Consider the following 13139-nt stretch of genomic DNA (forward strand, 5'->3'; position numbering starts at 1 on the left):
GCACTTTTAGTGCGATCACATTCCGTATGGTGAGTGAGGGAGTCCGAGGCCCATCCCATACCCATCCCTTTCCTATTCCTAAAATCCTTTCCCCAACCCCGTCCCCCTATCTTACAACACGCAACCATGGTAGTGGAATTAAAAAAAAAAAATAACATACCCCAGGGAGGTACCAGTAACCATGTTGCTGGAGAATCCTCTCTCGAGCAACCACGCTCGGGCTGCCCTGCGTATTCTGGGGGGGGGCAAAATTCCGCTCTTTGGAACCAAGGGCAAACGGAGCAAGATTTCTACGGCATCCCCTTCGCTCAATGTGAGCTTCTGCAATATCAGGGGATTACATTCTAACTTAAACGCTGTTCACCACCACCTAGAAACGGCGCGGCCGGCATTGCTCTTTCTAACGGAGACACAGATATCCTCTCCAAACGAAACTTCATACCTGACGTACCCGGGATATAAACTTGAACATTGTTTTGTTTCGCGTGCCGGTGTATGCGCGTATGTCAGAGAGGATATCTGCTGTCGCCGCCTTGGAATTCTTGAAGGTACGGACCTGTCTATTTTATGGCTGCGCGTAGACTGCAATGACCATCCTCGCGTCTATGCATGCCTATACAGGTCCCACAGCGGTAACATCGAAACCGACCAACTCATTGAGCACGTCCAAATGACTACAGATTCCCTGCTCGAACAGATTCCTTCCGCTGAAGTCGTGATTCTTGGCGATTTTAATGCCCACCATACCGAATGGCTTGGTTCACGTACAACCGACTATGCGGGAAGATCTGTTCATGACTTTGCTTTGGCTTATGGTCTGACGCAGCTTGTTTCCTCGCCTACGCGAATACCTGATGTGTTGGACCATTCACCTTCACTGTTGGACCTTCTGCTGACCACCCATCCAGACAACTATGTGATTTCCGTCGAAGCTCCGCTTGGATCGTCGGATCACTGTCTGGTGCGGAGCGAATGAGTCCGATTCCACCACGTTCCACGGGTAGACGTCGTGTTTGGCACTACAGGTCGGCAGACTGGGATGAGATGCGGATTTTTTTCGCATCTTACCCATGGAGGCAGGTTTGCTTCGCACTGAGGGACCCCGACGCCATCGCCAATTCCATCGCCGATGTGGTGCTTCAGGGAATGGAATTATTTATTCCTAACTCTGTGGTACCTGTCGGTGGGAAATCCCAGCCCTGGTATGGAGCCTCTTGTAGAATAGCATCTCGCCTGAAACAGGAGTGCTTCCTAGCCTGGGCCAAAGGTGTGGCGTCGCGAGATCCTAACATCAGTGCCCTTAAAAAGAAGTATAACTTTGCCTCTAGGTCCTTCAAAAGAGTTTTGGCCACAGCGAAGTCAGAGCATATTGGTAGAATTGGCAAAGTTTACCTTCGGGGTCTCGAGCTTTCTGGTCTCTTGCCAAAGCTGCACAAGGGAATTTCTGTCAGTCATCTTTTCCACCATTGCGCAGGGAGGATAACTCGTTGGCTCTGAACGCCAAAGAGAAGGCCGATCTCCTTGGATCTCTCTTTGCATCAAACTCGACGTTGGATGACGGGGAGAAACCACCGCCGACCATCCCGCGTTGTAAGAGCTCTATGCCGGATGTTAAATTCACGCAAAGATCAGTGCGTAGAGCACTTCTCTCCCTTGAAATCCATAAGTGATGGGCCCGATGGCATTCCTCCAATTGTGCTTAGGACGTAAGTTGGCTCCGGTTCTTACGCGTCTTTTTCGGCTCTGTTACTCATTATAGTCCCAAAGTTTTGGAAGACTTTTTTTTTCAGATCCAGCTAACTATAGGCCCATAGCTATACCTCCTTATTCTCGAAAGTCATGGAATCAGTTGTTAACCATCAACTGCTCCGGTACCTAGAGGATCGCCAGCTGATCTCAGAAGTACGGCTTTCGACGGGGGCGCTCGGCTGGTGATCTTTTAGTTTATTTAACACACCGATGGCAATCGAGAATAAGGGAGAGGCCTTAGCTGTTAGTCTGGATATTGCGAAAGCCTTTGATCGGGTTTAATCTCAAAACTACCTTCGTTTGTTGCCTTGCAGTTAAGTTTTCTTAAGGACCGTAGCATTAAGGTCGTAGTCGATATGCTCTGACTTAAAACCTGTGAATGCTGGTGTCCCGCAAGGCTGTGTACTATCTCCGACACTGTTTCTTCTGCATATCAATGATATGTTACAGATCAGTGATATTCATTGTTATGCAGACGACAGTACAGGAGATGCATTATACACCGGTCATGCAAAGATCTCGCGGACACATACCGATGAGCTCCGGAACAGACTTGTGTCTGAAATCGAAACTTCGCTCGATAAAGTTTCGATCTGGGGTGAACGCAATCTTGTTCACTTTAACCCTAAGAAGACACAAGTCTGCGCGTTCACCGCAAAAAAGACACCGTTTGTCGTATCTCCTTACTTTCGGGGCACTTCCCTCGATAATAAGTCGAGTCTGGGGATTCTTGGGGTCGATATATCTAGCGACGTCCAGTTTTGCGGTCATCTGGAGGAAAAAGCTAAGATAGCTTCCAAAAAGTTGGGGGTGCTCAATAGGGTGAGACGGTATTTCACGCCAGAAAACCGCCTGAAACTATATAAAGCTCAAGTGAGGCCACACATGGAATACTGTTCTTACCTGGGGGCAGGAGCGCCACAGTACCAACTCCTTCCGTTAGACCGCATTCAAAGTCGGGCAGCTCGAATTGTTGACGATCGGCGTCTTACTGTCCGACTCGACCCACTGGAACTGCGTAGAGATGTTGCATCTCTGTGCATTTTCTACCGAATTTATCATGGGGAGTGCTCTGAAGAATTGTTCGGATTGATACCTGCTGCAGATTTTCACCATCGTACAACCCGCCATAAACTAAAATTTCATCCCAACCATCTGGACAAGTGGCGGTCCTCCACCGTGCGTTTTTCAAGGCACTTTCTCCCACGCACAACCACTCTTTGGAATCAACTTCCAGCAGCAGTATTTCCGAACCGATACGACAACATAACCTTCAAGAAAAGAGCATATTCCTTTTTAAAAGGCCGGCAGCACACCTGCAATGCCGTAGGTGTTGTGGGTGATCATGGGCGGCGGTAGTCACTTACCATCAGGTGAGCCGCATGCTCGTTTGCCCCCTGTGTTGTAAAAAAAAAAAAAAAAAAATGTTTAGAAAATCTTGGATTTACTAAATTCCTAAACTAGCATTCATACTAATTTGGGAAATTTCAATACAACAACCACAATTAATGAAACAAATATTTCTTTTATTTAAATGTATAATGTCCAAGCTTTTGATATTTACAATCACTAACATCTATATAATCATTCAGTCATCTGTTCTTATAACAATCTTATTGAACACTATTATCACTACAAATTTCTCAATCATAACTGCAAATGAACAAATGAAAACGAGACTGAGTATCGTTGTAGAGATTTATTCTCTGAACATGTTATATTTCATGACAAAATTTGGTTTAGATGTAAACAACTTCACCTACTCATACTAAAGGTCATAAGAGCATCACGAAAATAATAGGACTCGCGGAGGCGAATCGGAAAAGCGCGGGCGGCCCGCAGCGCGGGCGTCGAAGCGGCCGCAGCGGCATCTACCACGGCCGAGCGCGAAGCACCTCCCTAATAAATATCTTTGGCATGAACCGAACAGCTCGCCGACAATTCACACGCGATTGCACTAACAACCGATAGTAATTATTGCTTTATGCCAAACAGAGTTCGTTTCGTTATCGCACGGGTCATGTGGAGCGCGCTACTGGGTGGCATCATTGGGAAGCGTGGCACTGATGCGTCGGCGTCCAACTGTGTCGCTCCTAGACGTTGGTGTAAATGAGCGACAGTTTCACAGCGTCACTCCCAGACTCCGGCGTCAAACAGCATCAATCACTGGCGTCGGCGTTCGCCAGCGTTACTCCCAGGCATCGCCGTCCGACGACGTCGCTCCCAGGCGTCGGCGTCCTCGTCGGACGACATCACTCCCAGGCGTCGTGGTCGGCGTCATCGTCTGAGAGGGTTACCAGGTGCATGGGGTCGTCGGGCGGACGTGCGGGCTCGACTGCAGCCGCCGCGGACGCGGCTGGCGCACGTGCTGCCCGCTTCTGACGAAGTAATTCCTCGTCAGCTGCGGTGCGCGGTTTGCGGAACTCGTACACTAGCGGGAATATACGCTCCACTGCAGACTGCACGTCGTTCACGCTCCGAGCTGAAACCCATAGACATTTTCAGTGTTTTTTTTTTTTTAATATTCTGGTCAATGTTTAATAATACTGTACAGTTATATTGTCGAAGAATAGAATTTATATATAGTATACACACATTATTCAATATCCACTCAAAAGGTTTTTTAAAATGTCAAACTTAGATTTTTAGATCCCAGTTACAATGCAAAATATTAAAAAAAAAAATATTATAAGCGCCAGAATTTTTGATATACCATTTGAAACTATTTTAGAACTTTTAAACTACTATTTCTTATATTTTAAAATGCAATACTAAACTTGTTTTTTGTATTGGATGGAATCTATACATATGTTTATAGACGACGGTTACCACTTTCTATCAGATGGGCCGTCAGCTTGTTTGTCATTCCAAGTAACTAAAAAAATCATAAAAAATCTCTATCCCATTTTGTTTATAAGGCTCGTGATAAACAGACATGGCTGGTGCAATAATAATATTTATAAAACTCACAATGGCAAATTAGGCGACTGACCAACCTAATGGAAATGAATAATAGTATCAACGTACATCTTTTTGTGAGCAATTAATACATATTTTCGATTCGAGAAATAATCAGGAAAACTCTCATTTTTCCACTTTACAAAGTTAACTTTATATCTCTGTAATCTCCTAATATTACAAAATGGAAGATTGTGAACATATTATATTTGGATATTTAGATATTTGTTATGTTTAAATGGGCCATAATCCTATATTAACACAAGGTAATTTTTACCCAAACCATATAGACAAAACTGGAAAGTGGTAGTAGTATTATAATATCAAGTGACAAATCAATGTCGATTTCACTATTATTTATATATCTGAATTTAGATTTTAATTTAGATAATATTAATTGTGTAAATCGTTCCTTTTTAAAGGATTTTCCAAAAGGGGAGAATTAGTATAATTATGTGGTTATTTAAACCGAAAGACTGCTCATGTTTTGATCCCATTTTTATTTTAAGATGATTGAAGCTGTAGTTTTTATTTGCTAAAACACTACTAGCTATAAAAGAAAATATACTTCTAAACGCCAGAATACTGGGTTTTCATTTAACATATATTTAACCGGATGTGTCTACGAAAATGTATTTGTTTAACAATATAACAAGAAAACACACTAACCTGTGATTGTAACACCGCCTGTGGAGAATATTTTCAGCGTGGCTTTAGGATTATATAACTTATAAGTAACACCTGGATGCAGTTCTGGTTCATAACTGAAATGGAAAAATATATATATTAATAATTTCAACAACAGTCATATGATATATTCAACAATTGTAATAAAAACCAGTTTTTAATATCAACATGTCTCGAAGAAACTTTGCATTTTTTTAGTTACATTTAGAGTATGTAGTGTTTGTTTGCACCTATTTATAAAAAAAATATTAATTACAAATTTATATTAATTATATCTATTTTTTTTATATATATGAAATGATAAGTATAATTGCTATTTATCTATATTATCTATGAATATATTCTGGGTCATGATAAAAAAAATTACATAGATATTTGGCGTAATTCTAAAAAAACTACAAATAGGAAGGAGAATCAAGACATTTTGTGACTCTCTGTTTATTGTTAGCAGAGCAGATTTCTAGATATCATTATATAACTTTAATATATGTACAATACTCCTATAAAATTTTACATATACATTGACTTTACATAAACAAAAGCATTTAATATTTTTTTAATATTACTGCTAACTAGGGAGTTTGATTTCACCACTATAATGTTGTAAACCAAATTAAATTTCTGATCAGTCTAAGTACATGACGCTTTTAAGAGGGCAGCAGCTGGACAAAGGTTCACCATAGGAAAATGATTTTACTGCTATGAATATGGTCATTCATTCAGGACGACTAATATTCATTTTTGCCTGTTTGTTTGGGCTTTGCCTAATAAATCTATGGAACAGGAATAAACTCAAAACTCCAGTATTGGATTCCGATCAATAACATCAGTACTTAATAGCGTACATATTTATAGAGGTGTGAAAACATCAGAATAATTATGTCAATTTTTTTATACAACTTAGAATGGTAAACAAGCTGATGATTCACCTGATGGAAAATGGTAACCATTTGCCTATAGACATGAGTAGTACCATGGACATAACAGAGTATATTGTTTCACCCATGTTATCTCCCATGTGTTGCCATAATTATGTCAATTTTCGAAAATTATTTAATATTTTTATTGATTATTCTAAAAGTGCTCTGTTAGCTAAAATGTTCATTATGCAATAAAATTATTATAAAACATTCACAAAAATTTGGATTTTGATAGCAAAAAAAGTACCTGTAAACTATTTTATGAAAAGAAGCTGCTTTATTGAAAAGATGCTAAATTCTTAATGGTAAGTTTATGTGCTATTCTATGGTTATAATTTAAATGTTTTTAAACAATGTTGCATTTAAATGTAATCTAAGGATTGCAGTAAGTAAATTGTACAAATATCAAAATGTAGCTCATCATTTTTTACTTTTTATTTACATTACAAAAATGTTCTCACAAGGTAGTCTTATTATTGGCTTTGTAATCTATGAAAAACTTCAAGAACTCATATTTATTGTAACAAACTGTTGAATACATAAATAAAAAATTAAAAACAAAATGCTAAAAATATATTAAGTCAAAGTAAGAACCTACTTTTTTAAGTTAATGCTAAAGATATTATTTATATACAGTCTTTTACAAATATAAACATTTCAAGAGGTTGGATAAATAATTCTTAATAAAGTAACTGACCTACAGTCTAAATAAGTACCAAATGTTTTATTTATTAAAATTTTGCATATAAAACATTTCATATATATATAAAAAAAAATCTATTACAAAATATTCAGCAATTTCAGAATATAGGTAATAGTAATTTTATGATGCAGGAGAACAGTTATGTAAATGAATGTACTATAAAGACCATGTTGTTTCTCATTCTAATCCAATTGCAAAAATGACATTGTTTAGGTGCAAGTTGCACTTCCACGCCGAGGGTTCCGTACATAAATATATATAAACATAAAATGATGTTTCTTGCATTTCTAATATGAAATAGACACCTAATAGTTATTATTATTGATATAACAATTCAGTTTCTTAGTTTGGACCATAATGGTGGTTAAATACTTCAGTTGTTTTCAGAGTTTTTGATAATTTCACAAGAAACATGTAAGAATCATAATTTTATTTTGTAATAATCCTGTAATATTCACATACACCTTTATAAACTGTAATTATTGTAGATTTTTTGTTTCAGAATGCTTTTTTCTCACATTTACGACCATAACTAAAAAAATTGTCAGAATAAAAATAAACAAAAATCAGTTTTAAAATGTACAAAGACAGTCCTTTCATAGGATACCCCACTTGGACTAGTAGGTCATTTTGAGTATCCATTTTGAATGTTTATTGAATTATTTTCATTGCAATATATGCAGGCCAATGATATGTAAAACTATTCCAAACTTCAATGCATAAGTGGTTGCCGAGATAAGATGTAGTGAGAGACGGACTGACAGACATCCAGACAAATAGATAAACAGTTGCACCATAAGGGTTCCTTTGTATTTTATTGATACTGAACCCTAAAAATAACATATGCCACTGAATATATTTGATTATAATCTTTAAACTGATGGGAAATATCAAAGATTTAAGAACAAAGTTCATAGGGAAATATATTAATAGAAAAAACAATATATGAAGTAAGTTTCATATGTAAAAAAGCCTTCTGCATTTTTTACGCTGCCTATTCATTAAGGAATTTATGCATGAACATACATGAATAAAATAACCAATTTTACAAATTTATGCAGTTTGTCACATGTACATTGAAAAATATTAAAATTTTATACTATTAACTAGTATACCTACTGCCTAGTAGTCAAAGGTAAACAACCTTAAGTTTGAAGAAGTCAGACACTAACATTGTTTTTCTATTGTTAGATCTATATTGAATTTTAATGTTGGTAGTTTATATTCACACAACATCGAAATTCTAATTTAAAAGAGCAATATTTTCATCTTTTCTGAGCTGAAATTCTTATCAGATAAGAGTTTTGAAATAAAAAACCAATTATATGTATTAATTACTTCATCAATTATAATTACTTTTATTTATTAATAATGTTTATAATAAATAAATGTAATCTATTTTAATATTAAAATTATTCCTAAGAATATATTAGAAAGACTTCCTATTTTTCTTATAAATTATTCCCTCCATGTCGACGTTTTGTCTACAGAGGATGAATGTGTTTCATTTTGAAGAAAATGAAATAGAGAATTGTCATTTTGTTCGGCAGGCAGTAGCGGATCTATAATCAAGTGTTTCAAAAGAAATAATCGACTGTTGACATTGTACCAAGTGAACTCAATAGTTCATATTTCACAAAGTTCCGGGTTGGGACACATAAATATACTAAAACAATAAATACAAAATTATATTAGAAAGGATACTCACTCTGCTTCCTTATATTTATTGGAGAATGCTATGATCCGTATACCGAAGGGCATTCTACAAGTGCCTAATACATTGACTACTCGAAAATTCTGGAAGCGAACTTGGAAGCCAAGTTTCTGTAGAGCGCGCGCGTACCGCCGCGCGGCTACCTTCGCTTGGTCCTCACTCGTGGCACCCGTGCACGTGACGCGGCCAGACGACCAGATTGACGCGGTGGTATAGGGGCGCCGCAACTTCATCGTCACCATGCCGTTCTCGCGACGGAACTCAACGTTAACACCGTTCAATGCAATCTGTCTCAAGTTCAGATGACACTTAACACTAAAACTACACACGACATTGTTTATCACGATATCTATTTCAGGCGTCTCTTCCTCTTCCTCGGCTGCGGCGGGCGCTGCCGCGTCTGCGACATCGGTGCAAGGCGGCTGCGGTCCAGCTGTGGTACCGGCTTCGCAGTACTCATGGTCGGGCACCATATGACTAGGGACACTGTGTGTGGATATGCCATGGTTAGACACCACTCCGTGGTTGCCTTTGCTCAGCTCCTTAATACCATTCTCTTGGATGAGCGTAGCCATGACCACCACGGCGTGCTGAAATCACAAATAAAGCATAATTTAAAATTTTGTTAAAAAAAGAAAAAATCAATAGTCAATAAATATTGACTACTTTTGTTTTGTATAAAATCACAAAATTCAGTTCAGAACTGATGAAAATATTTGCAATATATAAAAAATTATTAACAATTTTTACAGTTAATTGATAATGTTCAATAATAATGTTTTAAGTAGTTGTGCTAATACAATAATATCTACATAATAAAACTATATTCCTAAGACCTGAAACCAATCTAATTCATTTAATCAATATTCTCATAAACATGTCGTTATAAAGATTAAATTTATTCATGTGTGTTGAAATACAATTATGTAAATAAAACTGAAAAATATTTGTTATCTCTATTGATATATGATTGCATGTATGAAACATAATCATTTGTGGAAGAGTGTACACTTTTTAAAGGCAATTTTAGTTGTTATCAAGCATTGAATTTATAGGTAAACAATAAGAATAAATTATGCATAAAATTATTTTTATATGTTTATAATATAAAATAATCATTCACAATTGACATTGTAGTTTCAAATCATGTATCATTATGATAGTATTGACATTTGGTAAATAAATAAAACTTGTTACTTTACTATGATATCATACTATATGTTTAGTCTAAAGGAACTGATTTAAAATCCAAGCCAGGATATTTTAGGCTATATTTTTAAATAAATTGTGTAAGCAAAGAGAATAATTGTAATTCTATTGTATTCTTTAACAAGTTCTTAGTATATCTAAATTTAGATATAGGTATATGAGAATGGATAAATCACAGAGGCTCATTTCTAAATTAATAGAGTAATACTGATTTAGTAATGAAACTTAAGTGTAAATCAGTAGATTTACACTAAAGTTTGTATATAACATTATTAATAGTAAAAGTGACAATATATTCAAACAAAACTGAGAGGGTTTTTTTAATGGATGTAAATGGAATGGTAGCCCCGCCTGCGCTAACGATATACGCTAGTGGGGCACCAGTGAAGGATGATAAATGACAATGAAAAGGCAGGTTAGTTAGCCCATCGCGATGAATACATCTTATATTCATCACCATGGCTCCCAGGGGGGACCACGTGGAAGTAGACCTAACAGGATATATTGCTAGCAATGGGGCTGGTAGTCTGCATTGCTAACAATCCCTTCCTCCCCCACTGAGGAGATTTTTTTTATGATAATGGAATGATAACCCTGCCTGCGCTGTGGTATACACTGGCGGGGCACCAATGAGGGATGATTGGTGAGGATGAAAAGGCAAGTCAGTTAGCCCATCCTGACGAATTCAATGATAAATTAGTCACGAACCATTATGACTAATTTATCATTGATTGCTAGCAATATACCTTTTCCGATCGACCTTCGAACAGTCCCCCTGGAAACCATGGTGCTAAATCCAGGTGTATCATTCAGGATAGACTAACTGACATGCCTTTTCATCCACGCCTATCATCCCTCACTGGTGCCCCCGCCAGTGTATACCATTAGCACAAGCAGGGTTACCATTCCATTATCATCAATTAAAAAAAATATGAGATATAGAGGGAAAAGGGGACTGTAAGTATCGAGGATCTAACAGCCCCATTGCTAGCAATGCACCCTATCAGGTTGACCTTCAAGCAGTTCCCGCTGGAAACCATCTTAATTAATTTTTTATGAATGTCACTACAGATCAACTGACCTGTTCCATTCTCAACTATCATTTCTCACTGATTTTTTTTTTTTATTTATTCATTCATTTATTTTGTGATACATAGGTAACAATGGATGGTAAAACAATATAAGTCCTCTATGATCAACCCCATCTATCGAGGTATACATGATTGCTCTGACATATCTGACATACAGATGCTCTGCCAATGTATACCAACAGCGCAGGTGGCTTTACAATTCCATTATCACCCAATAAAAAAAAGTGTGTGATATAAGTCTATCCAAATATCTATATGACTAAGTAACATCTTGACAAACTTTTACAGTTTTAATATTAGAATATTTAGGATTAATAGTAATAAATACCAATCATAATGCACTGTAATCAAAATACAGTAGGAAATGACTCACACTGAAATATCACTGTGATTAAAAACTTGTAACATGGAGAGAACGGTTATTGTTAAAAGCAGAAACCATAAAGAGAACTTTATTGAAAATTGTTGATTGCACAACAATGGTCAGAGCTTACTAAACAAACTCATGAAACAATGAAAACATTACATTGCATCTTATACATAATTACTGAGTAATAATGCAGTATGCTCACTGAATTTGTCAAAATTGTTAATGTTGTAATTTAAATAATTAAAAATATATATATAATAATAGATAATTAAAATGAGATGAGTATCTAAGCAATTTATGTTAAATTATATAATACCTATTGAAATATAAAAAATGAGAACATTCATCCCTTTTTTTTTTCATTATCCTGAGAAAAAGCATAATACACCAATGAACCAGAGAAAGAGAAGAAAAACTTAGAAAACTAGCTACTTAACTACTATAATACCTAGTAATTTTCTCCTGTTACTCATTAATGGGATGTTAATCAATCAATGAAAAAATTGAATATCAATGTTACCTACTAGATTCTATATGATAAAATGCTGATAAATAAAACAAAGACTAAAGAGAAGGGAAGTATAAAAGATATAATTCCCTGTCCAAAAGAAACATTTTGTGGGAATATGGAACAAAGGGAAAATAATTCCCAACACTTTTTATTGTTTAGAGGAATGTTATGAAACATTTTTAATTTCTAACCTTTAAACTTTTATAATACCTAGAATCAAATTTCATGGGGATTCAATAGAGAGGCACAATTTAGGACACTTCCCACGGCACGGTGCTCGATGATAATATGACACTAGGCACAGCTGACTGCCGGACGGGCGACCCCTCCTCCCGCACCTCTGCCGCGCCCCAATCTTCTCCAGTGCCCTCTCACACCTTGTGTCCTATGCCTAACTTGACATACACGGCCTACACTTGCACATACATATTTCCATAAAAAACTGATCAAGTGTCACGATTGTTTTCATCTGGAGAACTTAGGTCGAATATACTTAACAAATTTCTTTATGTTCAACAAGATAAGTGATTATGCTTCGTTAATATATAAAATTCCTTTACAAAGTTAATAATATAAAATGAAGTATATTAGCGTTTAGCAGTTGTTGACCCCATAACGACCTGAACCACACGTGATTATGCACAAAGGAATATCCTTCCCCAGTCATAAACCTAATAATTTACGTAATACCAACTCCCAATAAATTAAACACATTCATTGAAATAATTGATATTTTTAAAGAAACGGCTACCTTATTAAAAATAAGTTAATTAACACGAGAGTGAACTTGAACCAAAATGGGGCATACTTTGTTGGCTCTAGGTTCTAAACTGGCAGCCTAAAAATATAAAAATGAATTTGTGATATAAAATGTTAAACTCAGGTGTTAGTAAAACTTTATTTACCTGGATTATTGTCGATCGTAATTGTCACAATTATTTTTATACCAGCACCGAAGTTAAAATTTTCATGGCAAAATTTGTAGTCCAATTAGTAAATCCCTAAAAAGGGATTGAACTTTCACAATATTAGAAATCAATAGCTCACAAACTAAATTAAGAAAGGAAAAAAATACAGTCAGTATTTTGCAATTCTCTATTATATTGCAAAAATCAAAAAGTTGTGCACATCCTGCCTTGCACCGCCATGTTCCCTTCAGAGACAGACGAATGGTGAATAAGGGTGAACGAATGAATGTAACAATTATCGTAGTCTATTGTCTTTTTA

General features: G+C 36.5%; 1 protein-coding gene across 2 annotated transcripts; it reads right to left on the reverse strand.

Annotated features, from left to right (window-relative positions):
• Nucleotides 1-3269: 3269 nt before the first annotated feature.
• Nucleotides 3270-13103, reverse strand: LOC113517044 (TATA box-binding protein-like 1). 2 transcript variants are annotated; one of them, XM_026901562.3, is made up of 4 exons: nt 12818-13103; nt 8726-9321; nt 5377-5471; nt 3270-4231 (listed from the first exon to the last, which is right to left on the reverse strand). In XM_026901562.3, the coding sequence occupies exons 2-4, from the start codon at nt 9304-9306 to the stop codon at nt 4002-4004; spliced, it is 906 nt and encodes a 301-aa protein (XP_026757363.2). In that variant the 5' UTR covers nt 9307-9321; nt 12818-13103; the 3' UTR covers nt 3270-4001. The 2 variants fall into 2 exon arrangements, with proteins under 2 accessions (XP_026757363.2, XP_052758633.1); XM_052902673.1 differs by lacking the exon at nt 12818-13103 and adding an exon at nt 12104-12232.
• Between the last annotated feature and the right edge of the window lie 36 nt (nt 13104-13139).

Source organism: Galleria mellonella, unplaced genomic scaffold, assembly GCF_026898425.1.
Source record: "Galleria mellonella isolate WM207_F2 unplaced genomic scaffold, CSIRO_AGI_GalMel_v1 utg93, whole genome shotgun sequence".
Lineage (NCBI taxonomy): Eukaryota > Metazoa > Arthropoda > Insecta > Lepidoptera > Pyralidae > Galleria > Galleria mellonella.